The 27985-nt window shown below is 37.3% G+C and overlaps 1 protein-coding gene across 4 annotated transcripts; it reads right to left on the bottom strand.

Moving 5' to 3' along the window:
• Positions 1–8220: 8220 nt before the first annotated feature.
• On the bottom strand, positions 8221–27460 carry LOC106159297 (T-box transcription factor TBX20). 4 transcript variants are annotated; one of them, XM_013535528.2, is made up of 8 exons: positions 25555–27455; positions 20326–20602; positions 16967–17240; positions 14829–14990; positions 14349–14425; positions 13393–13461; positions 11962–12086; positions 8221–10161 (listed from the first exon to the last, which is right to left on the bottom strand). In XM_013535528.2, exons 1-8 carry the CDS (start codon positions 25784–25786, stop codon positions 9758–9760), a joined length of 1620 nt encoding a protein of 539 aa, XP_013390982.2. In that variant the 5' UTR covers positions 25787–27455; the 3' UTR covers positions 8221–9757. The 4 variants fall into 4 exon arrangements, with proteins under 4 accessions (XP_013390982.2, XP_013390981.2, XP_086867912.1 ...); XM_013535527.2 differs by having other exon boundaries at positions 8221–10164; positions 25555–27280; XM_087011786.1 differs by lacking the exon at positions 13393–13461 and having other exon boundaries at positions 25555–27460.
• Positions 27461–27985: the final 525 nt, after the last annotated feature.

Here is a 27985-nt window from a genome sequence, read left to right on the forward strand (position 1 = left end):
CGACTTCTCTAGAAAGCCGGGATCGAAATATTCTTACCGAAGCCAAGTTTTGCAGACAACGTGAGAAAGAAGATCTTCAGTATCGCAGACGATCTGATCTGAAAGGAAGATAAAACGCGCTAAATGTGCAAATGTGTATCATGGAGACGCACGCAGGGAGAGTGTTCTGGCGAGCTTTCTCGGCCGAGCCGAGTATAGGTATCAGGGAGTCGACTGGCACTATATCAGTAGATATTAACCAAGCATTGATTGTTCGTGACATTTTAATCGTTTTCAACACTCGGGTGAAGTCTGATTAAGTTCCCGCTCCCCAGATACACGGCAGACGATCATTTCATTGCTAAGGTGGATCATCACAGAAATTGCTTTCGATAAAATTGACACTGCGCAGCCGACCTCGGCTCGCCTATTAAGACGGGGATTGCACTTTACAAATCGTCGATTACAGTTTAAGCGACTTGAGCTATAAATCTAAATGCCCATTTTGCGTTCCCCGATACCGCAAGGGGTTCATCATCTGGTCTTTGTAAGATATCAGCGTCAGGGCTGGCGTGGATGTTCACGTCACGATGTAACGATATGAAATTACCACATTATGACAACGGCGCTGGAAAAGTTGCCGTCGAGCCTCCACGGCCCATCATTCAAAATCGAATCCGATATTCCCTGTGCTGTGCGCAGACAGCGCTCTAGTCCAGTATTTGCTCAGTGTTTATTGCAAAACGGGCACCGAGTCTTTAATGAGAATTATTTGCGTTGGTTCCCACCGATAGTTCGTCATTCAGCGTCTCACCATCGGGCATTGTAGGGTTTTAATGATGTGAGTCATAATTACTCGATTGTCGGGTCAATTGCTGGCAGGAAATTGGCGAATTGACTGTGAACCTGAACACAGGGAGTTATCATATTTGCGCCACCGAAAAAAAAAAAAAAAAAAAAAAAGAGAGATTAGAAAAATAAAAATAAAAAAGGCCCTATCATAATGTCTTCACAGTCAATGCTTATAGAGATTTATAACGCCCTCGGGTACAAACCGGGCACAACTAATGACACCCCATTACCAGTTTGGTGGTCTATTCTTCTACTTCAACTGTGAGATTGTGAATTTAATTAAGCAATAGAAACGCTGCTCGCGTATTTCCTTACACCTTGAAATGTGCTACCGTTAGCCGATATGGCCGCAAGTATCATGTGACCGCATCATTGCATTTGATTGGCCGAAAAATCGCAAGGTGTGAAATCACGCTGTGATTGGGGAAGATTGTTTACCTTCGTGTTCTAAACAACCTGGGTCGACATTGTCCCGGCTGAAATTGAACAATCAATCATAGGACAGCATATCCTACAGGCTTTCTAGTCCCTGTACCATGCTTCCTCTAACCACGGACGCTTTGTTTAGTAAATCCTGATGAGTGTCAGCGGCGTCTCCCGTTTCTCCCACCTCTCACTCCCCGCAGTACGCCATCTTCCCAGCCCAGCCCGCAAACAACGCCAGCTTTTACCGAACCTAAAACACCGTGGAGACTAAATTTCCTGCCTTTCATAGTCTCCATTCAGCCTCTTCTCAGCGCAGATCTTCTCATACGTAAACCGAGAATGAACTTTTCAAGTTAGTTGAAACGAAATTTTATTAAGTCACTTAGGCCCTACTAAGTTGCGTGATACAGCACCAAGAGACGTTTTTTACAGACTTTTCCTTCCGTTCATCGCGTACATCAAGTACCGAAACCAGGTAATAAATATGCACAAACTTGAAGAAAACTTGGCAGCGCGGCCCAATAATTTCTGCGGAGAAAAACACTTGCCAAATTCTGATACATCTTCTAAAGCAAGTTTATCTGCGTTCCCGTGATCTCTTAATCAAATCTTTCTTTTGGCGCCAGACGCTCGCATTTCTTACCAGGCTATTAACTGGTTTTAAGTGGATTTTTTGTGAAAACTTGGACTTTCTCCCGCCATTTAACAACTTATCACGTATTTTATGCATCAAGCACTTGACGGGCGTCTTAAAGTAATACTGAAAGGTTTTAGGGGTTTCGTGTCCACCACCCAAATCTTTCTACAAAACCGACTGACATTCGGATAACGCTACCGGAATACGAAACTGAAACGCTGTTAAAATAGGTTGAGAAAAAAAAAGCAACTTGTTGTTGTGTTCGGTACTCATATAAATAAAAACTGACTTGCCAGAAAGATATGTTTTTTACCAATAGTTACCTTCTTTCGGTGTCTCATAACTAACGGTGAGCCACTGTGCTACCAAATTTATCTTTTACATATAATTTTTAGTGATACTTTTTCTTAAAATTAAAACGTTTATAAAATTAACGTTCCCCGCCCAGGCTGGGGAAAAAGAATATTTCGTCTCTCTCTTCGTAATACGTTTTCGAAGTAGTAAAACATTTAGCATATAAGATTTGACTAATCTTAAAATGCTCATACAATGAACGTTCATCTGCGGTGTGAGAAATCCCATACATCTCTTGACAATAGAGAACGAGCATTTGATTGTGATAAATAAGACCAAAAAACATAACTCAATACGGTGGAACATTAATAACTGACAGAACGCTGCCGAGGCATTTTATCACTGCCAACTTAAGAGCATCTGGCAAAACGCAAGCTGGTCGCTAATGTGATATAATGCGGTGCCACTCATTGAAGAGAGATAAAAAGATAAGGGGTTTCATCGAGAAAAGTTGCTAGAAATATGTGCCCTCATTCTTTAAGGTGCAAAGTTGTGAAATAGAAAAATTGGTATCAGCCAAATATTTTAGTTATAGTTTTAGAACTTTGTTTAGGGATTGACACAATTGCCTGTTTTTTAACCATATGAGCTCCGTGACACCATACGCTGTAACTAGTTGAGTCATTGCGTTCTCATGGTTAGGCTTGTATAGGTGTTGTTATTTGTTCAGGGTTTCAAAAATTGACATGCTGCCCTGGAAATAAATACAAATGCTTTTATGAAGATTTCTTGGCAATCATGTTATCAAAATCCTCAAGACAGCAAAAGTAAAGCAAAAACGTTGTCCGTCTGGGAACAATACACAGGGATGCCAATCGAAATACATAATTGTTATTTATCTGTAGGAACAACGTCGACTTGAGGTACGTCAGTTCAACAAAGCACCCACAAGTCATCCACTAAAAGTTCCAAAATTGTTTCGAAATTTGTTTACAAAGAAGTGTAACGCACTGAAGAAAGTTGCGGAATTTTTGTTTTTATAATTAACTAAGTACAGGAATTAGGCATGTCCTTTTTAATATCAAGAAAAATTTGAAGTAGCATAATATAGAGATTGTAATGTATCTATTATCAAATGGCAGTAAACTGTCTTCCGAACAAGTGCGTCAGCGTTGAGGCCGAGAACTAAGATTTTGATCAATACTTCTATCTAGTCAGCCAAGTCTCGGCGACATCACGGTGATTTAGACTCATCTATTTTTCTATCATTTTGCGATGAACAAAATTGCATCTTTTAGAAATGAGAATACGATGGCGATGATGAAATTGGTTGCGAGGAATAATTGTTTGCGGAATTAACGACAAAGTCATAAATCCGAGTCATAAAAATGAATGCGCGATATTAAGTAGTGCGTCACTGTGTTAACTTGCGTGTGGGGGTGTTGGTGTGGAAATGATGAAACCGGGCAAAACGAGGGGGCAAAAAAAAGTTCATTAATGGAAAAACAGAGGCAGTGTTGTTTTGAATACATTTTCTAGAACAATTCCTTTTGATTTGGTGCAGTATGGTTTTTATTGCCTCTTTTATAAAGACAGTCAAAAATTTAATCGTTTCAGGCCTATTCAAAGAGGGTCGAAACGTCATGCCAAATAACAAAAAGAAGAAAACTCACATATTTGGTATCTTTAGAAAGTATTACCTTTTCACCAAAACCTTTTATTATCGAGTTTGTGATGCCAGCTGTTCAAATTAGAATAATCATGGAAATGGCGGTTTCAGATGAAGAGTCCCCAGCCTTATTTGCGCCAATGTTATTTTAATTTTTTGTTTTGTTTTGTTTTGCTATTCTATTCCTTTGAATTCTATTGTTGCTTATTCGTACTTTTAGTTGACATTTAGCGTTCAGTCAACGGAAACAGACGAGAAAATTAGAGACACCCAGCCTTTTTTCATAGCATTAGATTAGATTCCATGTTGACCGGACAGTGACCACAAAAACCTCGACTTTGAAACGTTCTTTAAGAGTGCCGACCGATCAAACGAATTTTGGGATATGGATGGAAACCGCAAAAGTACACATTTCACTTCTTTACAAGTGAACATCATAATATAATGCAAAACATCGAGCGACAGCGTTTACCCATTTACTTAATATCATAACGTCATGTCAGATCATTTTTGCCTACAATAAAATCAATGAAGCTGTAAATATTTCCCAAGTTTCTTGTTGTCTTGTAGACGTCGTCTTTGTTTTTTTTCTGCTCGCGTTTCTGACGCACTGTGGCCATGGATGTGACTAGACGGAGTGTATATTCGCTCCAAAGGCTTTATTTAATAGAGATTTAATAAAAGTGGTCCGAATCCCGCCTAATCAGGCTTAATCTAGACACGATTCTAACAAGGTCTCTTTCTAACGTCATTTTAGTCGCATGTAGTTGATTAAACGCTCAACTACGGACTGATTTAAATGTCAATTGGAAGGGAAAAGTCAATAAATCACGGCAAATTATCGACCGGCGATCGTGCAATCTTGTTAAATTGTGAGATTGTGTTCATAAAATAACAGGTAAAATCCACCGGGAATTTCCTTAAGACTGGCAAGGAAAACCCAGCTTATTTGAAAATGAAACACCATCTGATAAAAGCGAAATAAAGCCCGGGGATTAAGAAGCTTTATTGTAATGGCGTTTCTTTTTGTGTTTGGAGGGCTTGTGTTAAAATACTTGCACAGTTCCCAAGCAGGGATTTCTTTTCAGGATAGAGGGATCTCCTTGGCGAAAGATTTGTCAATTATTGTCCTAACCCCGTCTAGTATGCATTTTGAAACACGGTTGATTACAAGATAATGGCTGATTTGAATAAGATAAAACACTAACTCTTATGATATAAATATTCATTTTTGAAACAAATCATGAAGAAAACCCAACGCTTTCATTTAATACTGTTCGTATATTTGATACGGATTCAAGTTTGATGATTCCATCAGACAAGTAAATTTGCTGTCAATATATGGTACATATTTTTGAAGCCAATTTAAAAGTAGATGCAGCGTTTCTATTCCATTTCTACTATCTATGAATTTTGAAACTTGTTGAAAAAATTTAGATAAGATGAAACGTCAAGACAACAAAACCAAAAATTTATATTAATTTGACATGGGTTTTAGAGATGTGCCTCAACACTGGTAAATAATATGCCTTTTCATTCTGCCTAAAGATGTACAGTTATTATAAAGTACTATTTTACAGAATCACATGATTTGTCAAACAATTTGTAACTCCTGTCCAGTAAGTCTACAAATGTTTTGTATAACTACGAGTATTCTTTAAACAAGTTGAAAAAAAAAACAAATTATAAAACTTCAAATAAAGCATTTGCATTGTCAAATCCTATAAAACTGTTTATATACATAGCTAGTTGGGGCTTTTGTCCAGATTTTGTCATTTTTAGACAAATATCCAAACAAATTCTTTTTAAAATAATGTTATGTTTTGGAAATCCTGTCGTCATTGTTGCTGCTAATTTTATCACATTGGCGGCGCCGTTCTCATTCACTGAATGTATCTTCAGCAATATCTGCTTTGTGTATCAGCATTGTGACAGAAGCGGCGTATTCGGCTGGATATGAATTATTCTTTCTGCTACTTGTTACACAAGACATGCGATGAAATCTCTAAATAGACAGCGAGCTTGCAGATAAAGTCAAACAATTGCAATCTGTCTTCTGAATACTGAATATAAAAGCAGGCAGAACTCGAGACGTCCGGTTCTTTAACACTAGAGGAGAATCTATCAATGGTACTTTTTTCAACGCGCGCCTATTCCGTTTCCAAAAAAATCATTAACATTCAAAACGCATTGCTTGACTGCATCGATTTTAATTCAATTCCTAATCGCTTCGTCCGAGTCGCGGGTCGACGGGTGAACGCCTTACCCTTTACGCCCTCTTCTTGCCATCAACATCTCATTAATGGTATCATTTGGCCCCTTGTGTCGCGGGACAATGCCCCTTGGTTGATTGAGGAGTCTCAGAGCATTGCAGTGTCACAAGAGATATGCCGAGGGACCGTTTAGAGCTTGTACCTGGTGATTCGTCCGAAATATTTACAAATAATACTCGGCTACTGATACCAAGATCAAAAGGACCGCCCCCGTATAGAGGCAACACAGGTCTAACAGCGACAGGTGAACGAGCGGTACCTGGACGCAAGGATTCCAGTTAATCATCGGGACGGTTAAGAAAGGAGGGCCGACACTGCGGGCAGGGAATTGACGGGGCCGGGAGACGCACACTGGTTTTAATCAAGTTCACTTTTGTCGTCGGTGTCACAGAAATATCACAGTGTTATATTTGTTGTACAGTTAATTAACTGCTTGAAGCAGTGAACGCGCGGTAGGTTGATGGGAATTAATCACCCTCCTCTAAACGCGCACACACACAGTACCCGTGTCTTATTAAACAGTACCCCTGTTCCTATGGTACGTTCGCTAATTTGTAATTTGTAATGGAAGTTAAATTTCCTTAATTTCATTGAGTTAATTTTACAATTGCCATTTGTCGTCACACCGGAAGTCTTTGAAAACGCGGTTTGATTCGTTTCTGAAGGTAAATCGGATACTCTTTATAATTTGGTCGGTTACGGCGTTTTAGAAGGCATCTCTGATTTCTGTCACGACGTCTGAAATCCTTTGTGAAAGATACAGATAAAACTAAGTATGAGCCCACCGTGTTGAAATTCTCAGGGTTGTATAAGTAAAGCAATGGCAATATATATATACCCATTTTCTCTTTATTTATGACCCAGATTTTTTTTGTAATTCGAAAATTAAATCTCGGAAATGTTTAAATAATTTTTCGTGAGCTTATAAAACGTAATTGTTGATTGTACTTCTTCAAATTAATGTAAAAATGCAAGTTTGCAACTTAATGAGACATAAATTGTTCATTTTATGGATGTGAAGTGTTATTTCACGTAATATTAAGCCAATATAACTGATTTTATCGACAGTTAAGTTTTGATGAAAATGTATGGCTATCTAACAATAAAGATGCAGCCAAAGTCCTTGATGTCAAAAAGTCACTGATTTTTTTAATTTTTATTTTTTTGCTGCTGATTGGAAAAACAATTTCTGTAGCTAAAATGAAGTTTCATTAAACTAATAAATCATACAACAAAACACGAATTAACCTTTTTGAAAGTTATCTGAATTTGGAGATTTGTCTTAACGACGGCAAGGGCCTCTAGCACTAATATTATCCCTTTGTACTAGCGTGTGGTTTGGACATTTCATAGGGCCCAGCTTGGCTCCTAATTTGAAACTACTCTGTCACACCCCTATAAAATTCTAGATTTCTTGTTCTTTCTTGTTTTGACAAGTTGATAAATACAAGTCATCTCCCCCATTTTAGTCTTTTTGACTGCTGAGAAATTTCATTAATCGGCTCACTACCCAAATTGTCGACGCTGGGCCGGGACGCGCTCCGGAGCGATTACTTCAGCTAAATTTGGGTCACATTATGGCGGAGGAGAGTAGCGTTCGCAAGATGCTCTTTAAAAGTATTAAATTCCCACTTCATTAAATCTCATTAAGCCGCGTTTGCAATCTGTCACCTTTAACAGTTATTGGGAACCGGGAGCTCAGCGGCAGCTCAGGACGCAGACCAATAATGTTAATCTCAGTCAAACTTCCTACCTCGTAACTAACAGATATATAGTCATATAAGGAGAAATATAAAAATTAAGCGTGCTTTTCATATATATCTGCAAATCCTTTTTGACGACTAATTTTCATAGGTAACTCTATAGGTTACTCTATTCATTAATTTTGCTACACTGCGGACGTGGCCGTAAGTGAGAAAAATCAAACGAATTAAAGGTTAACATTTTTAAAGTAGCACGTTCAAGCTGAACATGGTTGCCAATTAAAATTCTTAATTCGTGCCACAAATATATAGTCAGTCTGGGTTTAAACAAGGGAGTCAAAACGCGACTTCCTTGATTTAAAAAAGGAAATTAGAACAACAAAAAGATAATTTCACATTCGTATATTTTAACCCAACTTGTCTCTTAAACTTGTATGCAACATATTTTGCTCATCAATAAACATATGAGCCTGATCTCCTAAAATTAACTTTGATTTAACCAACACTCACCGGCGTTTTCATTGATTAATATAACCCAATTCGTTTTAATACAAGTTGGTCGTTGAGCAGCAGACATACTCATAGGTTAAGATACATATGTATCTCCCACATGTGCTCGCAATCATGCTGTATCCAAAGGACAAAAGTACATTAACACTTCTGCTAAATTTATGTCGTTTTAAGGTTTGACAATGATGCTGCACAGCTGAATTCATTTTATGCTGAAGAATACACCAGCCATATTCCAGAAACATTTACTAGATTACGTTATATACATGTATGAAACAAATAAAAGAAGATAAAATATACATCGATATTTTGGCACCTTTTTATAAGAACACCGTTTTTTACTCTAGCATTATATACATGTAAACAAAACGTTTGGGGTGCCAATTTTAGAAACATGGGATTTTATCAAACAAAACTGCCCTATATTTTCAATACTTCATCATATATCTTTATATAACTACGTGTTACACTGTCAGCAGCTCTCTGTCTTCTCTAAAACTATTTCATACCAACAGATTTTATGCAGATACCGTTTTATACGCCAATTTTGTTATATGCATCAATACAAAAACAGATGGCCAAATGACAATATGACTTATGCCTTATTTCATTCAACTTAACCAGCAGACGCTATCAATAGATGGACTAAGATTCAAATAGAAAATGCAGAAATGGAGAAAGAGTAACCAGATTTCAAAGGAAGACAGTAGACATATAACATAGAAGTAACAATTTTCTTCATATCAAAAAATAGACACGAACGGGTTCCAGAAAATACAGTCAAAATATATCGATGAAATACAGTAATAACATATTTCAAAGATTAAAAGCAAACACATTACAACGAACACGTTTCAGGCAAAATTGTCTTTGTTAATCTTGAATTTTTACAATATTAATTGCTCTAATTAGAGCACGCCCCCTGATAGTTCTGAACATACGGGTTGTTGAATATTAAATCAATGCTACTTGAAAATATGGGCAATTTCCTAGTGGGCACCTGCGACGTTGATGGCGTGATAATTGATGCCAAGGAAAATGAAAATGAACATCACAGCGGGTTCTGATGTTGTTTTTGGTTTGAGATTATATGCTTTTTGTTTCTTTTTGGTTTGATATTATTCAGTCTAAAGTGGTTCAGCACTTCGCCCTTACATAGGGATATATCGCCAATGAAGCAAATAGGCTGATCTGTCCCATAGACGGAAAATATCCATGTAAAGGCTGCGACATCAAGTCTAAACTTTTACCATTCAGATATTAGGCGTCCTGCACCTAAATGAAGCTCAAATTTATTCCACTAACAGATCAGCCAATATATCTCTCATGCTCTTTCTCTCTCACACACACACTCACTCCCTGACCGTCTTACTTATAGGTAGTAGTTACAGGTATATAGACGTGACTGAATGCTCTAATCATCTTTGGCCTGAGAATCAGTTTCGTTGCTGCCTTGAAGGCCGGAATGTTTTGGCGAGTGTTCTCTGATGTTTTGGCGTGGCATCATGTAAGGTCTGTAGCGCATTGTATGTGCCACGTGAGCGCGCGTCCTATCGTCAGCCGGCGAAGTGCCCGGATATAGTGCCGGAAAGCATGTTCTGTAGCTATGATAAAATAATGTCCAGGGGTCACTCAGTCCAGCTAGCCCAGCAGAGGACGCTGCAGCCGCCGCTAGCTGAGGCGAGTACATTGCTGCTGTCCCAAACTGAGCCGATGGCAGCCGTAGTCCTAAGAAGTTTCCCCACAGTTTTGGATATAAATCTGTTAAGTACATCGCATTTGGCGCTGACGTCACGGGGAGCCCCTTGGATAGTGCGTCTGCTAAAAGTAAAACGAATAACAAAATATTCACAAAATATATCAATCAGAACTATTGTCTAATTTTTAAAATGCCGTCAGGGGAGGGGGGGCTTTAAATACAGTGCCTGCTGAAATAAACATAAAAGAAACACACGTAAACATGCACACATATCCAACCAGTTCCAAAATCTGTTGTCTTTTTTATTTCTGACTTAAGCGGCTTTAGTTATTTTAAAATATGAACATTATTTAGAAGTTCAAAGGAATACTTCAGAAATCTATTATTTTAAAATATACCCAATATAGATAATACAGCGTTTCGTTTGTCATGTTGGAATGAAACCTTGCTTATCATAACTATTCCATATCCCTAGCCTCTACAGTATTCAAGAGCATAAAGCATAAACTGCTAAAAAATACTTTCCAAAATGAAAAGAGTTATTATGCAAGAGTTTGGCAAGATAACACAACCATGTATGGCAACATAAACAGACATATCCTTTGAATATTTACAAGTTGTTTTCACTTATTAAACAGACATGTGGACGAAAGTTGGTTTTAGGGGCAGTGGCAGTTGGAAAGGACGGTACAATGGGCATGCTTCACCCTACGCCCCCTCTTTCTCTCTCCAATTAAAAACAATAAAATAAAAATGATAAAATAAAAATAAAAAACAGATAACAAACAAAACTAGGCAAAACCAAGCATTTTTCATCCCCGAGCTGCGCTCGGCAAAGGTTTTTCTTTTATTTTATCCTGGGGCTTCCTACTTAGCAACATCCAAAATCTACCAGTGTAATTGTATTGTAATTAGGGCTGATGCAGATATTAATCAGACAGTCAATAAATCAATCAAATCTTATTTCTGCAAATTGAGCTTTTTCGTTTACCTCAGTGATAATGCACTGCTTGGAGGCAAGCAATGGTTTAAAAATTTGATGACAGTTAGACTTGACAGATTTCAAAGTTTCCTAACAGTTACTCGAATCCATTGATCTTACTAAGTTTTTTTTAGCCCATTTGTAACTGTTTAAGCCTAGTAAATGTTATATAAATTAAAGGGATAACAACTGTTCATTTTGGCAAATAAAGGGATTTTCCTCGGGTAAAGGACAATTTTCCCATACTTATCAATGGTAAATGAACCCATTCCGACATTCAAAATTAGCCCCTGTTGTTTTTTTTAAGTTTGGTTTTTTGCAATATTCTCTTAAGAGATTATTACAGAGTGTAGCCATCAATGGAGTTCACGTGATCTGATGTCAAGCACAAATTCCAGAATAATTGCGATAAATGCCATTTTGGTAGTAAAATAGAACTTATTATATTGTTTACAGTATATTTATTGTGAAATATAAGTGTCATACAAACAGTTGTTATCCCTTTAATTTCACTTGAATATATTTTTTAAGTTTTCCTCAAAATGTATTCCTTATGTTAATTGAACTTGGGGGCATAACTTTCTTTTACAAATTAATGCACTAAAATAAATTATTCTGTAACACCAAATAAAACAAAAATCCATATAACTTAAATCAAATTAAGTAAAATAACATAAGACACATATTGCGCTAACCAGACAGCACATAATTAACTTACGACATAAATAAATAAAGAAATAAATATATGAATATTTATTAAAACCACCAACTGGTACTTGATTAGATACATGTAAATGAATAACAAATAAAAACATTGGACCATAAATGAATAATCCAAAGCTTTAATATAAAGAAGAAGAATAAAAGAAATAATTGATGAAAAATTGATAAAAGTTAGAAATATTGGATTAAATGATTACATATATAAGTAATATACCTGGAGAAGGTAATTGTCCTACTCTCTCAGCCGTTCGGTAAGCATTCTCAAACTCTGTCTCTGTGTATGCTCTGAGGGGCGATCGTGCGTACGTGTGATTCTGTATCATATTTTCCATACCGTCTCTACAAAAAGAAAAATTATATTTGATTCTTAAAGGCATGCTGCTAAACTATAGCTTTGTATATCTACTGCGTAAAAATTCTAACTTTTAAATTCAACTTCACATAGAGGGCAGAAGCAGCTGTATTACTGCTTTTATGTAACATCACTGAAATCGGACCGATGTTCTAAACTTATCAAAATTGACGGCACAAAGGACATATTTTGACACAACATACTTCAAACTACTCAGACTCTTTGCATATTCAAATATTAAGGTCGCTTCCACAAAAATAAACCATTTAGTTAACCGTTGGCGCTACCTCGTAAAGGGTCTTTTTTGAAAGTTGTGTTTATTCTTACACTAGTAATCTATAGATACTTATCGCAAAGACAGTTTTTCCTTTGAACTTTCCTTAAGATTTACAGTACTAGAAAACTATTCTAATTCACATAATCTGATAATGTTAATATATATCTAAATATAAAATCATACAATGCAGAATCTTATGTATGGTTGCGCTGTTCAATCATTGCGTCATTACACAAATTATACCACAGAGCCAATGACACGCACTTTACTGGTCGGTGTAATATAAATATCTTTCATCGAAGTATCCTAACATGCTGTAAAACAGAATATCAAAACTAAGAAAACAGTTTTTTTTACGCATTAGTATCCTATATACCTCTCGGCTGTTCTATACATATACATGTCTAATTACTCCATCAAGATAAACCGTACGTCGTCACCGTGCCAGCAGTGGTACTCTGTTAGCGTTTCAGATCGAATTAAGGGTGTATGTTTTTGACGCTCTCCACATTGCTCGATGTCGAGACAAACGAAACTGATATCGTCCCTCATAAACAATATCATGTAACGCAAAACAACTGCTGGATAGAAAAAAATCGAGAACCTTGCTGAAAACTGTTCTGCTCTATAAATACCAAAGAATGAACAAAAACACCTATGGAATATTTCTTGAATTCGAGCTTAGCGAATCAAACGACCTTACCCCCCCTTTTTGTGAAAATCCCATCTGAACTTATTACTAGTCTTGTCATTCAAAAATTACCGACATTCTTTCTCGACTTCTTTTCAAGAATTTTTCCTCTTATTTTCAACAGTTTGATAAGCAATGTCGTTCTACGTCAAAACAACCCTTAATGGGGAATGTCCCGCTGTTTTTAAGCGATACATATATATATTATGGATTACTATTATTATTATTATAGATATAATATAATATGGATTACTATCATTATTATGGATATAATATTGTTTAGATATGGTCAATAAAATACTGGTCATAAAAAATGTTCACGTACTGTTGGTGTCCTGAAGTAATGTGTCGAGCCAAGTGAAATATGCTGTGACATTCGGAGGAATCTGGAAAACTGGAGAGGAAATCCCCGGGGGAGACAACGTCAGTCAAATCGATGGAATAAATTGGGTGTCACTCAAACTATGGAATTGTTGAAAATGCATTACAATAGTAGTCATACTGTTTTTTTTTGCTACTTCTAACAAAATGGCTAAAATAAGCCCAGATTTATTGGCAGTATAAATAAACATACAGAGACGTTGTTGAAAGTCGTGGGCTTACTTCGACCTTAACGTGATAGAATTTGCTGTTGAAAAAGGCACACAAGTCAGGTGATATCAAAATATCAAAAATGATTGACAGCAACCCGTTTAAACTAACACTACCTTTAAGTGTCTGCAACGCCCTTTACATACATTCCCATGTCCTACTGACAGAACACGTTTTACTAGAATGTTTAACACAAAGTTTTGCAAAAGAGGGTTATTTACTATTGAAATCAGACCATTTGCTCTTTGAATCGTAAAACCCAACATAAATGTTAACAGGGCGTTCCTACCATCAACTACACTGATAATGTTTTTATTATTAGTAATAACGCCGTGATAATTAAACATAAATCGCCACCAACAATGGCGTATGCGACATAACCACCCTCTACCGTGTTAACATTGATCGGTTCGTTTAACAAGCTTCGCATTTATCAACCATTCATCAACGTTGCCAAGGTGTGTAGACGCTACTCGCAAACCCACACATTTAACTCTTTTTGTTATAATTCAATTTGAAGCATGACCAGCATTTTAATAGCGATTGTGATCTCGAAGGGAAGAGGGTCTAGAATAACATTTCCACATAATGAAGCCCTTGTTTGCTTTTAAATGACGTCAACATATTAACCGATCTTTAGATTTTGAAGTCGAGAAATTCAATAGTGGGGGTGCGTCACGTGATACGAACCTCTCTAGATCAGTCAGTCTTGAAGAGTCGCGAAAACCTTTGGCAAAGGGGTTGCTTTCTATCTTGAGCTTTGTTATCTGTAAATTTTCGAGAAAAAATAAAGCAATTAACATACATTGTATTGATAATTATAAATTATTGTGACATCCGTATCCTTAATTCTCGTATTTTCACTTAATTTTATCGATTTGCATAATATTGATTTTTGCATAATAACGATGAAAGAAATATGCTTGCGATAAAAATTTTAATAATATTATTACTACAAACAGGGTATAAGAAGAAAGAAAAAAAAAACAAATAATTCAATCAACAATGAATACATACAAAAGAATAACTGCATGAACAAACAGACGAAAAATTATGAAATACAAATATCTACAATATCTAGGGCGACATGCCAAGCATGGTAATAGTTAAATAATAATAATAAAATAATAATAATAATAATATCCTTGTTAAGGTTGGTGTTCAACTCACCAGTTGGTTCTGGTAAGCCGTCACTGCGATAAACATAGTTTCCGGGAAGACGAATGTCCTGTGTTCCTCGTGGTCCAGACTTGTAATGTTGGTTGGCGTGGTATCTGCTAGCTTTACTAGGTGGATCCGGGGCTGGTACTTGTGCATAGAATTCAGCACGATCTGGAAAAAGAACATTAGCTGTAGGTTTTTGCTTAATTGTTTGCCTTGAGAGCGAAATCCCGATTTGAGAAAATATTTTCATTGGATCAGTACATAGTGATGGTGAGGAATAGTCATCAAAATTAGAAAAGAGTTAGACAAAACTGCCAATTACATAGATTCCCGAAAAGTATTAATCTAATTTCCATGAGTGTTCTTCAAGATATCCTCAGCGTTGGTTATCTTCAGCGTATCGAAGTGCAATCAGTGCATTTAGGCAATTGATCTCCTTTGTTTCCAACTTTCATTTTATTCTAATAACACGATAAAGAATTAATCTACCCACTTTGAAAAACTTGGCAACCCTGCAAAACTGAAAATAAGTGGTTTAGATTTCCTTAAGCATAAAACGCGTGGTTAAAAAAAAATATGAAATCGAGAAATCAAGAAAACCCCAGGACGGTGCATAGTTCTCTTCACGATGGGTGAAAAAAGATAATCTGATCTAATAGCCCATTTTACGGAAATTGAGAAATAGGTTGACATCACACCGATTTCCCTGCACGCAATTGAATTGTTAGACATTCTCAATAGTTTAATATGAATAAAACAGAATGATCTTGACGCATGATAATTGCATTCCAAACAAAAAGAATCATTTCAGAGTCTCCAATACTATATATTTATCATCAACTTTTTTTTCAAAATCATTGAAGTTATGAAAATATTTCAGCCTAAGCTTGTTTGTTTAAAAACAAAAAAATTAAATAAAAATGTACCAAAACGACACAAAACCAATTACATGAACATGACGTTTGCATAATAATATCTCCGGCGTGGGTTAATGCTGATGACTCTCCGTTTAATTTCAAAATTCGAAACTAAACTGAACGTACCATGTGTTATCTGACTATTTAAGAGTACATTCAAAGTGCATGTTTCTCCAGTTCCTGAGTAAGATATCCTTTGTAACAAATTACGGCAGGGTTGACCCATACGGCTTTCAATGGTATCAGTACTTAGTATTCTTTGCATTGTTAGCTGTTTTAATCATACAAATTAATTATATTGTCATGATGCCCTTTGTTCTCCTTATGAAAGAGTAATGGTAATGACACGTGGGATTTAAACAAACGAGTCGATGTTTAACATTAAACCCTTTTCGCATATTTAAAGAATTTAAAACATCAATTTAAAAAGAGGGTCTGAGTTAAGAAAATTTAGAAACATTAATGATTTTTCCTGATTTCACCCTTAAACTCGTTTGTCACCCGTGTCTTATTTTCATATGAAATTCGAGATAACCTTTGATAAGTAATTTGGAAAGTGATTCTTAAGCCTGGTATTTCATCTCCCTCGTGTAACGCTAAGCTCATCTCATATTCTCATCCCAAGTAATTCAAAAAAAGATTCGGATACGTCTAATCTCGGTTTATCACCCTCGCTTTCCCCTACTTTCCCAGAGACTTCAACAAAGCCCGCCGATTGACAAGTAGGGGACAAGTGACGTGGAGCACGTGCGTGAAAGCGTCCGGCAGTGTTTCATAAACTCTGCACCATTAACTTACGACTCGCACTGACATGGTAATAAGTGTAAACAATGCATCTTAGCAGCACAATTAACCAATGAAAGTACGGACGCCAGACATGTCAGTGAAGTGGTGTCCAGATGATCTTTTCTGAAATCCTTAAAGAGACATCCTGAAGTACCTTAGTAATGGATGCTTTGAAACTAAATAACGTCTTAGCCGTTTGGAAGGGAAAGCTACCTTCTAGATCTACATATGCCTACTGCTGACTGTTCTAATTATGTCTAGTTTTTATTGTATTTTTTTTCAAAGCGGAAATTAATTAATTTTTTTCCTGAAAAACAAAATGACTAATGATTTTTTTAATTCAAACTGTTTTCATGGTCGACGCTAAAATGATCTTTACCGAACAGAGAGAGAGAGAGAGAGAGAGAGAGAGAGAGAGAGGGAGAGAGATGGGTCACTCACATGTCCAGTTTTGTCCATCATGTTATTGGTCAGTTTGACTTTCTCGAAGGACACGGTCTGTTTGTGTAACTGCTCCCCGGAGAACGTGGAGTCCGGGTGAACATGGAGCCGAGATGGAAGAGGAGGGTCAGCCTTCCCCGCTACCAACCACGAGGAGCGATGATAAGCGTAACGGTAGCGTTTGCCGTCAACTGGTGTAACATCCATGAGGACGGCGTATTTAGCATCTGACTCCAGCCCACTGAACGACACTCGTAGGGTAGGAAACATACGCCTGCAATCAAAATTTTAATTAAATACATTTTGTTCACTGTCCGAAGACAAAATAAAATAAGATGAAATAAATAAATAATTAATTAAATAAATAAATAAAAGAAAATAAGATTTTTTGAAAAAGGAAAAGTAATGAAAAAGAAGAGGAAGAAACTCCTATAATTGCTCTCAAGGATAAAGCAAGGATTGTGTATTACTGTAGAGTAATGAGGATAAAAGAATCGTGGGGTAAAGGGTAAACGTCATCAAATAATTATCTAGTTGTTCTGTTAACGTTTCTGCGTATCAAGGTAAATATTTGCTTGCGAACTGCCCTTTCGAAAATTCATACATGTGAAAGGTGGCGAGTGAACAACTTTGACCGAATAAAACTGAGATGATAACTGTCCACGTTATGTAAAGGGCGTTGCAGACACTTAAAGGTAGTGTGATGATAAAACTGAAATTGTTGACGAACCATACGTAGAAACCCATACTTTAGTTGTAGAAACTACCATATTTCTTTTTAAAATAAGGAATAGAATTCTGCATTTTTCTTGAATCAGAGGGGTTAATTTTCAACTTAGTTTTTATTTCGAATGAACGGATTCTTGGGTACCTTTTTCAAACGGTGCACGTTATTTAAAGTTATCTTGGAAATAAAGACAATAATTCTATATCATGACAGATCAGATCAACTTAAGCCAACATTTGTGTACGTCATTGTCAAGTTAAAGGTATTTTAACTTTTATTCTCAGCACAAAAGAATTGTTCTCGAATATCCCGAACGTACAAAATAAGGGTATTTAAGGTAAGGAGGTGAGAAAAATCTAAATAATGTGAACTCTATATCTGACTGCCTTTTCATACCTACGGGTAGAGAATTGTACTTGTATTTCAAGGCAACACAATCCTCAGAGAACTGAAAACTAAAAACAACACAGATGTCTAATCCGAAAACTATGAATCTTGCACCCCCTCTCTCTCTCTCTCAGTCCGGATTTTCAGAATGGAGCTTTCTACGGAGACGCCGTCATGAAGAACGTATCATGTCAAACGCGACAAGAATATGCGTTTGCCATTAATAAGTACGAGAGAAAGGAGAACGTTCCTGTCTATTGTGAGTCGATAGCGATACGGTGACTTTACGCGGTGAATATCAATGAATGGGGAAATAAAGCCGTCCTCTTTAGTTGTAAACTTTGTAAAATATTGAATGAATGGAGGACAACGTCGTCAAGCGGAATGGGGGTGCGTTCTAGAACAAATATGGCCGCCCTCGCCACGCGCTCTTACGGCTTGTTACCAGCGATGTTACACAATTAATGAGTTTGTATTTTTTTAGCGTCTTTTCCTCACCTAAACCGTCCAAATCTCTACACACAGATGCTCAAACTTCCGATGCAGAGTGCTAAAAATATGAGCGAGTCTCCCTGATCGTAACAGCATTCCCCCACACGTAACCTGCCGGGAGAACTGGCAAGACATAACAAACACGTGTGTTTAGCTTTCATATAGGTGTTGATGGAGGGTAAAAATTCACAAAAACTTCTCCAAAAATTTGCAAACATTTCCCCTTCCCCTTACGAACGCCGGTAACCAGCCCGCTAACAAGCATCTTACACAAACCCTCGGCATTCTGCAATGTCAATATTTAAGAGAAGGACATTTATCGATCTGGGTTTTAAATTAAAAGGTTTGAAAACTTGAACAGACGGCAAGGTTGTGTTTTCTTTCCAATTGGCTTTTGACACTTGCCAGACCTAAGCAGCACCACGGCTGTTTACCGCACTAAAAATGTTATGTTTGTGCTTTTGGGGGTTATTAGGAGATCGTATTACCACCCCAAATTCAGCAAGAGTAGTGAAATTGCAGCCTCGCAGATTTTACCCTTGATTTATGGAAAATATACTTTTTTAATTTTCATAAATAGCGCCATAATCAAAACATCAATCCAGATCAACCAAATCGGTTTACGTAATTAAGCATTAAATTAGAGTAATAAATTATTAACATGCCGTTGTTAACATTGAAAAATGGTGAAAATTGACAAGCTTTTAAGTGAAAGTTATCCAAAGCGTGTTATCGCCGAGGCACATTGGGAAAAATAACAGAGAACTGGATTATTTCGAGGCAAGCAGTACCCAGAAAGTTAGAAGCATTAAGTGTTCGTAAGTCCCCATTACCTCCGTGTGCGAAAAGAATCCTTCAACCAAACGCCACTCGAACTAATCACGAAGGTGTGAGCTCCAACGAGTTTAAATAACCAAGGTTTGAAAATTTATCTTTCAGTTTTTTTTTCAAACCAACCAAAGTTCTCTTAAACAAACTTGGTATTTCACTGACTGTTAATCGGTCGATAAACCTGTATCATAATCATCAACAAAACAAAACATGCTCATCCAACACACACACACACACACACAGAGAGAGAGAGAGAGAGAGAGAGAGAGAGAGAGAGAGCAGAACACGCCAGCACAATCACTATCAAATAACACACACTTTATTTTCCTCAAAAATCACTACAAAATTTAAATTAATTTATGACGGAATAAATTAGTCACCACACGTTATATATGGTGGCAGAGGGCAATGTTATATGACATTACCACCGCGTTACATTGATTCTTTGATATGAATCTAGGAAAACCATGTTACAACTATGAACAAGCAACAGTCATCAAATCCCTGGGCTCCAAACACATTAAACCTTTCCTCCAATATCTCAAAATCGTTCTACTATATACATTTTCGTCTTCGGGGAACTTTATTTTCGGTTTTTCACTTTGGATGAACCTTTGTTAATTTTCATGTACCGTTTGCTCGAATTTAGGTGTTACATTTTTATCCTCAAGCTTCATCTTTCTCCTTGATATTTTTCACGAAATAAGTATGTAATAGGCATATAAAAAATACAGTATAATCTACATGTATTTCATGTTGTTGCTATCTCATGGCAAAACCTTTGATCAAGAAACGTCAACTTGAATCACATTGAAAATGATAAATTGTTTACTTATTTTATAATCATTGCGTCTATTTGATTATTATTATTATTATTATTATTATTATTATTACGATATTTTACAGGCACCATTTATCTCACCTTCCAGATTTAGTAATGATCATCTCTGTCCCCAGTTCGTGAAATTTCGCCCACAAATCTTTCGTTTCCAGACGACAGTGCACTCCGGCCAGCGTCTCACTCCCGCTGACCAGTGGCTTAGTGGACTTACTGTCCGGTGCGTTCCGTGACTTCCCAGTTTTCTCTGTGCTCACCACTGTTTTGAAGGCGCTGTCGGACTTAGATGGGCTGGTGTCGGCTTTTGTTAGCTCCGCTGACGAACTTGTGGTGAAGCCGTTTGCATTGTGGGCAAGTCTCTCTGGAAAAAGGAAAAAAAGAGAATTATTGCTTCTTGAAGTAGCCGGAAATTTCTCTTTTGTTTGCCAATATTTTTCAAAAATTATAATAAGAATGAAATGGTGTTCGTATGTAACAATATATTATAATAAGCATTGGATTATAAAACAATATTTTGAACTACGGTATGCAATACTTGCATAAAAGAGTCAAAACTGTATTTCCACCTTGGTTCAAATAAAATTGTGCAAATGATTCGTTGAATAAAATTTCTTTACCGACTCCACTCACAGAGTCCAATTCCAGATGAATGTTTGTTTTTATTCTGATCACGTTTTATTATTCACAAAAAGGTGCCGATATTCTCATTTTGATGAAATCCTTATCAAGTAAGTAATTGGTCTTTACCAGATTTCGCAATGCCTTGTTTTAACTAATAACCCTAAAAGTCTGCTGAGATCCATTTAAACTCGTTCTCTTGGGCAATGTATCATTTGTTGACCAACAGATACTTAACAAAAATAACCAAGCGCCCTAGGCCATGCAGAACGCCGAGTTAATGATGCATGACTTTAGTCGATCACGAAGTTACTGTTACAGTAAGTGTGAGGCAAGGAATCGCTAAAGTTACTATCGCTGACGACGTCGTGATTTGGCATCAAAGGTCGCCCACGCCATTATGACAGTGACACGAAACACTTCTATTGCCACTATTTGTCACAACCGGTGATACGCTTTTATCATGCTTATTGTAAAATACATTATTCTAATTTCCTTTTTAAGATTCAATTGTTGAACATGTTGTCTTTTTGAGGCTTCCCCGTCGCTTGTCTTTAATGTGTTGTAACTGCTTTGGCGTCTAATGATCAACCATCATTTGAAGACACACAGTTACAACAAAATGCCGTTTTTTTCTCCAAATTACTATCTTCAAAGACAACGGTAGTCTTAGCAGCGTTGAAGGGATTTAACTCGTACGGTTTTGAACACAGTCATACTGTCGTTTGTTGACAATTAGTTGACAAACTAAGGAAAAGTGCGGTGTAAGATTTTTGAAGTAAATTGTTTTATCATCAAAGCCAGAAGAGCCCGGAAGAAAGAAAGAACGAAAGGAAAGAGCAGTGATAGATTTTAAAGGAAACTGTAATCATCAAAGTCAGAAGAGCCCCGTGAAATGCTACTGCAAAAGTGAGTTAAATGACAAGATATCCAAATATTACAGTCATCAGTCCACGCCCTCGTGTTCTTTTATCAATAAAAGTTCACAATCAATAAAAGTGTCTTTTTTGAATTCCTTTCTAAGCCTATAGCTAACAAATAATGCTATCAATTATTAATGAACTTGGAAAATATATCAAAGCGTATAGCTATAGCATTATAGATATGCTATCAAAATTAAATAAAATTTGAAAATATTTGGAAACGAATAACCTGACTGATACAGTATCTCATACAGAATCAAACTAATTTTAATACAAAGATGACATAATGAAATTCAGAAACGCTTAGTTATGCCAAACGGTATATAAAAAATGAGTAGGGTTATAGCAGCAGGGCTTAAATTGGAATTATGAAATCTGTTTCTCTATTTACTTAAATATATTTGAAATTACCTTTTAACAAATTCGTTTATCATCTTATTATTTTGTCGAAACATGTCTCCAAAATAATGATTAAAATCACCACTGCCTGAAAATACTGACAATATCAACACCTAATTTATAAGACTGACTTGGAAAAAATGGCTCAGACAATTAAGTTTATATAATCGCATTAATCAAGGAAAAATGTGATTAGCAAATATTTATTCCCCATTTACGTGACTAATTATTGCTTGAAAATGGTAATTTATCCTAATTATTCAGCCCTTTATATTACTGCTAAATGTTCGGCTTTTACATCAGGTTTTACGGCGGCAGTGGACGACTGAAAAAAAAATCACAAACACACGCACACGCACGCCAGAAAAACTGTTTTTCAAAATGATACATAATTTCTTCGTATCTGGGCATTTTCTGTTTTAAAAGGGTTTCTTCGACTCTAAATACATTTGCAAAGAAGACCTCATGTCGCCGTAGCAGTGACAAATAGACTATAGCAGAAACATTTTTTTATTATTTAATCTGGGATGGCTGTTTGTGTTTCAGCGGTTGGTAGCAGAAGGTGTTACAACTCCTTCAACGGCCGAGTTTGCGGAACCCCAGCCCATCAAGCTTGGTGTACATTTGTATGACATGCCACAAGGTGTTTTGTATCTCGCATAGGAGTTCTTGTCGTAGTTTTTAACCAATGTAAAGTTCGTTTTTCTTCACAACCTACCACAGGCGTACATACCGTCAAATAACACTTGACTGAACTGCATCATAGTTATCCAGCCAAAGAGGACTTCTTTTTAGAATTATCGCTCAAACCAGGAGTAAATGCATTTCATCCAAATTCTGGGCATTAAGAAAAGTATTGTGGTTTTAGAAGATGTTCAGCTTGGTCCTGTCTTGTCTTGTCAGCACGTGACGTTAAATGTCGTCTGCTGTCATCATGATGTCATCTGTTTTCAGCGTTCTGTCACTTTGGCGTCCATTAGATAAGTTTGGGCGTGAAGAAACTCGCTGAACTAGAGAGTTTTAGATGGAAAGACGTTGTCGTTTGTTGTTACTTTGATTTGTAAACATTTCTCAAACTCATGACAAAATGCGCAATTTTGCCAGTTTAAGTCAGCAATGGCCGTCATGAATTTGTTGTTTATAGATAAGAGGACATGAACCGTGCTTTCATTTATTTTTCTTAGTCATCACTGGCAACCTGATTAAACCAGCTCCTTCGTTCAAAAAAGTCCAACAAAACACGGTCTATTACATCGATTAAACATAAGATCCAGGAAAAATTTTAAGTGATATTTGATTGAATGTATACAGTTAAGTTTTCAGTCGACATCTCTCAATTTTCCACTTTCGCCCAGACTACACAAACAATGGAGACCCAGAGCACTTTCCTACAAAATATCTTCCATCTGACTAATTGTCCTGCAATGTGATGTTTGACACCCAATACTGGCGAAAAGATATTGAGATTAACACGGTGTAAGGGCTCCCTGACATAACAGAGGCAATGACAAGAAAATTACAACTTTGAAAATTGAAGTTACATCACAAAAATTGTGAAACGCTTAACGCATAAAGCCGCTTTTCGACACATGAATGACCAAGGAGATCATTTGCTTTCATCTATTTCAATTCTTCTGTTCGTCATAATCACAAGGTCTGCATTGGGGTACCGACAAAACCGACAGATTTTCCCGAAAATTGACACCGGTAATAATAACTTAGTTGAATTTCTTAAATCCAACGGAGTATTGAGGGGGAATAAAGTGGTTGATACCTGCCGTGAAGCGATGAAAGGTCATTCAATGCCTTGAAGTCGGTTACAAATAATTCAAGTTAAAGACGCACAGAATCAGAAGTCCTGAGAATCAAAACGCTATATTTTTTTCATCGGGTATTTGTAGAATTTTCAAATTGATGCCATTGTTTCGCTATGAATGTATAGCGTGTTGATTTTATTTTTACATTTTCGGTGTCAAGAGAGATAGCCTCATCGTTTTTATGAGATATCATTCCCCACCGCCTCCTGAATTGCCATTTAACTGGCCGACTAATGCCATTCATTACCTCCAATAAAATTTTCATTGTACAAATATGATTGCTTGTTTCGAGTGTTTATACTTATTGCCAAAGAAAGGGTGAAAATTAAATCTTCGCTAATATAATTTGTATTGATCAAAATGGTAAACGGCCTTTGTACGTTTCAGAGTTTCGAGTTGAGTTTCCTCGCCTCCCTGACTTAGTAGACTGATATGGGGCTTGATTAGCAAAAATACAACACCTAGAACTGTTGCCGAGATATAAGATTTCAGTGTTGGTGTTGAAATAAGTCTGCCAACAACAGAACGCGGTTTAAAGTAAACCGCAAAATGGGGATAAAAAACCTAAAATGTTATTGGAAATTGTCTCAGGTTTCTATAGTCTACCGGGGTAATAACGAAGTTATAGTAAATTCTCTAATGTGACATGCTGAATATGAGAATGGTTAGGGCGGTAAGCAATGGAACATCTTTCTTATTATCAGCAGGAATTTGTTTTCATTCAAAATACCTTAAAAGCAATTATATTACTGCAATTATACAGTATAGTCTACAACTAGTTTTTAGACGGTGGTTTGGTTTTTAATAAATAACTATCATTCCATAACTTGAATTGGACTTATTTATATTTATGAATAATGATATTTTATTTAATGTAAATATGGTCCATTTGTGTAACTTTTAATTGTCAACAGTATTACACGTGACTGCTACATACCCGGGCATCGCGTCTTATTTGTACAAAATGCTTTTTTTACTTTATTTGTGTTAGTAAACTTCTTGAAAATATTTACCATCGCACTTAGTCAGTTGTCTACATTTTCTCACGTAAAATAAACTCCTTTTTGTACTGCTTCAAGACGTTGCAAAGATATACTGGATTTGTGCCTCAACTTTTAACCCGGGACTTAAAATGTGCATGTATATTTTCAGTGTAATTCCAGTTCGAATACTATTTATCTTGAAAAATACAAGTATTCATTTTTCCTCCATGGGTTCTCTTTAACCCCGACTTTAACTGTAAGATATCACGCTCTGCCTCCCTGACATTAAGATAATATTAAATCAACAAGAATAACAAGGACATCTTACATAGCCTTTACAGCAAATCTAGAATAATTTTTTCCAAAATAATGGTCTTGTTCTCAAGCAAGGCATTCAACCACATCGGAATTAAATGGTTAAAAAATATTTGACACTTAAACTACTGGGGAAATATTTATAATAAATCCAGAAATACATGTTTGTAACGACACACATGTAACAGTGATTGCAATTGGTTTTACAGTTTTTAAGGACACCTGCATATAACTAAGTACATGTACACCGCGACTTACCGAGTGACGAAATGGAGCATACATCAATGTTAGCGTTGTCATCATCCTCGTCATCATCAACCATGGCCATGTCATCGTCCTTGTGCTCCTCACTGTCACTACTGCTACTGTTACTGTTATTGTTACCCATGATTGCGTCTATCGTGAACGCCGAAGGTCTCTTAAAGCTCGTTGGTATAGGAATAGGTTTAACAGCGACGCAGAGGACATCTTTAACACCTAACTCCTCCATGGTGTTGCGAGCTAGTGAATATAATACACTGACGAGCGTGTGTTGTATTGTGCGCTGTTCGCCACACCTCCTTTAGATTGATATCCAAGTTTCCTCAGCGCAGTGAGAAAGAGAGTGAGTGAGAGAGACCCGCGCTTTGTTTACTCCGCAATCGTCGATGAAATTGGTAACGACTGCTTAGCTTTCAAGTTATCGATCCTTTTTTTACTCGCAGTTAGAATTTTTACACTCAAGTCCCTTGGCTGGTGAAACCGCTGTCTCTTGCTAACTTGCATTCAAATCCCCAAATCTCTAATCAATTTCAACTCTCGGCGATGCGCGACGGTATTTCTGTACTACACCGTTCCCCCATGTGATTTCTCTACCGATCAAGCTCCATACTTAAATGGGCTGTGTACTACTTTGGCGAGTTGGGTGATGCGGAGCCAAATCTCGCGTCCAGATCACGCGTCCGAATGACATGGGGCTCAGACCTCCAACGCTGTTCCGATTAAAGAGGGCGGGCCAAGCGGGCCTGGAGGCGAACGCGGTGGATAAGATGCCAATTAATTGGTCGTGTCAGTTTAATCGTTTTCAACAGATGAGTGAAGTTGATTAAGTCTCTGTTCCCCAGACGCTGGTAAACGATTCTTTGATTGCCACTGTAATTCTGCTTTAACTTGTCATGAAAATTGCCTTGGACAGAGTGCAGGGCCGCGCGGGACCTAAGAACGCTAGAAACGGGTTGGAAACTGGGTGTTTTTTGTCGATCACTACTCAAGATATTCCCTCCCTCGCTCTGGTTACAATACTCTCTTTACTGCTGTAGTAAAACGAACGGTCCTTAATAGCCATGACCACTTTTGGGAAACTATTTTAACCAATTAGCTTAATTGGACAAGACAATGTTAGTTTTTCACGAAAATTCAGCACCAGAGCAATGATGCAGAAAGCTGAAGATATAAGACGCCGCGTTGCAAAGTGAGGAGAGCGCACTAAGGCACCATTTCCAGCATTTGAGGTATGGAGTGAAGACGCTGAGCTCGTATTTTGGCAGGAATTGCTGATGATAGTCTTACTAAGTGCAGTTAGTGCCTTAATCGATCTTAGAAAACTTTTTCTGTAACGCGATTTAAAATGCGAACTTGGAAGAGTTACCGCGGGTGACTGAGAGCCAGTCGACAAATGTCTCGGGTTACTCACGCGCCGAACTTAAGCAAGTGTTAATTCGTTTAATTGTTTATTTTGGCACTTTGCGATTTCAAACTTTCATCGACGGGCTATTAAGCGGCGTCTGGAGTTGTGGTCTCGGGAGAAAATATCCGTGAAGCACGGTAATGCACCAAGACTGCGGCCCACTGCGTCTGTTTGTTTAGTGATAACCGATCAGTTTAATAGATCGCTTGCGATCGTGTTGGCAGAGGAGGCAATGAAAGTAGACGCCGCGTACTACACAACGCGAAACAGATTTACGTTTCTTCTAGCTCCCCGAACATGCACACGCTACCCAAGCCTACAATACACTTCTCTCGCTCGCTCACTCGCTCGCTGTCTCTCTCACTCTTCTTCTGTGTGAAGGTATCTAATTAACTGTCCCCTTCATTACGAAATGGGGCTCTATTTCAATGAATGGGACACCGATGCTCATTGAATAGACGGTGTGTAGTGTGTCGCTTACTTTTCAATTTCCTCACAGAATGGAACTTTTGTAGCCGTAGTTATCAAACTGTCACCGCGCGATATTATGCAGCTACGAAGTCATCACAGTCCTTGCTTAGACCTGGCTTTTATCAGCGCGGGGGACGCTGCCACACCCCCTATTAACGCACAGGATTTGTGAATGTCCCTGTCTTTGACAAGTTGATAAATACTCTTCATTTTGCGACAGTGGCCCCTATTCATATGTAGGAAAAATTCATTTTATGGCCCGGTAGGCAAATTGTGAGTAACTACGCCATAAACGTGTCATTACCTCTGCTAACTTTGTTTAAAGACTTGTGGCGTTTGCTCGGGGTCTCTTTTTTCCTTTGTCGTATCAATTCCGAAAACTCACATTCGATCATTAAGTCGCAAAATAATCCTGTCAGAGATGATTTTTATTCTTCGGACCACCTCAGTTGTAAAAACGCTGAGAGTGATATGAGCGAGCCCGCTGCCGCATTTGCAGCCAGAGATGCACGGGCTCTCGGGAAGAATTACGGAAGTTTTCTTTAAAAAAAA

This window comes from Lingula anatina, chromosome 4, assembly GCF_051362555.1.
Source record: "Lingula anatina isolate TDL-2025a chromosome 4, LinAna3.0, whole genome shotgun sequence".
NCBI classification, from domain to species: Eukaryota; Metazoa; Brachiopoda; class Lingulata; order Lingulida; family Lingulidae; genus Lingula; species Lingula anatina.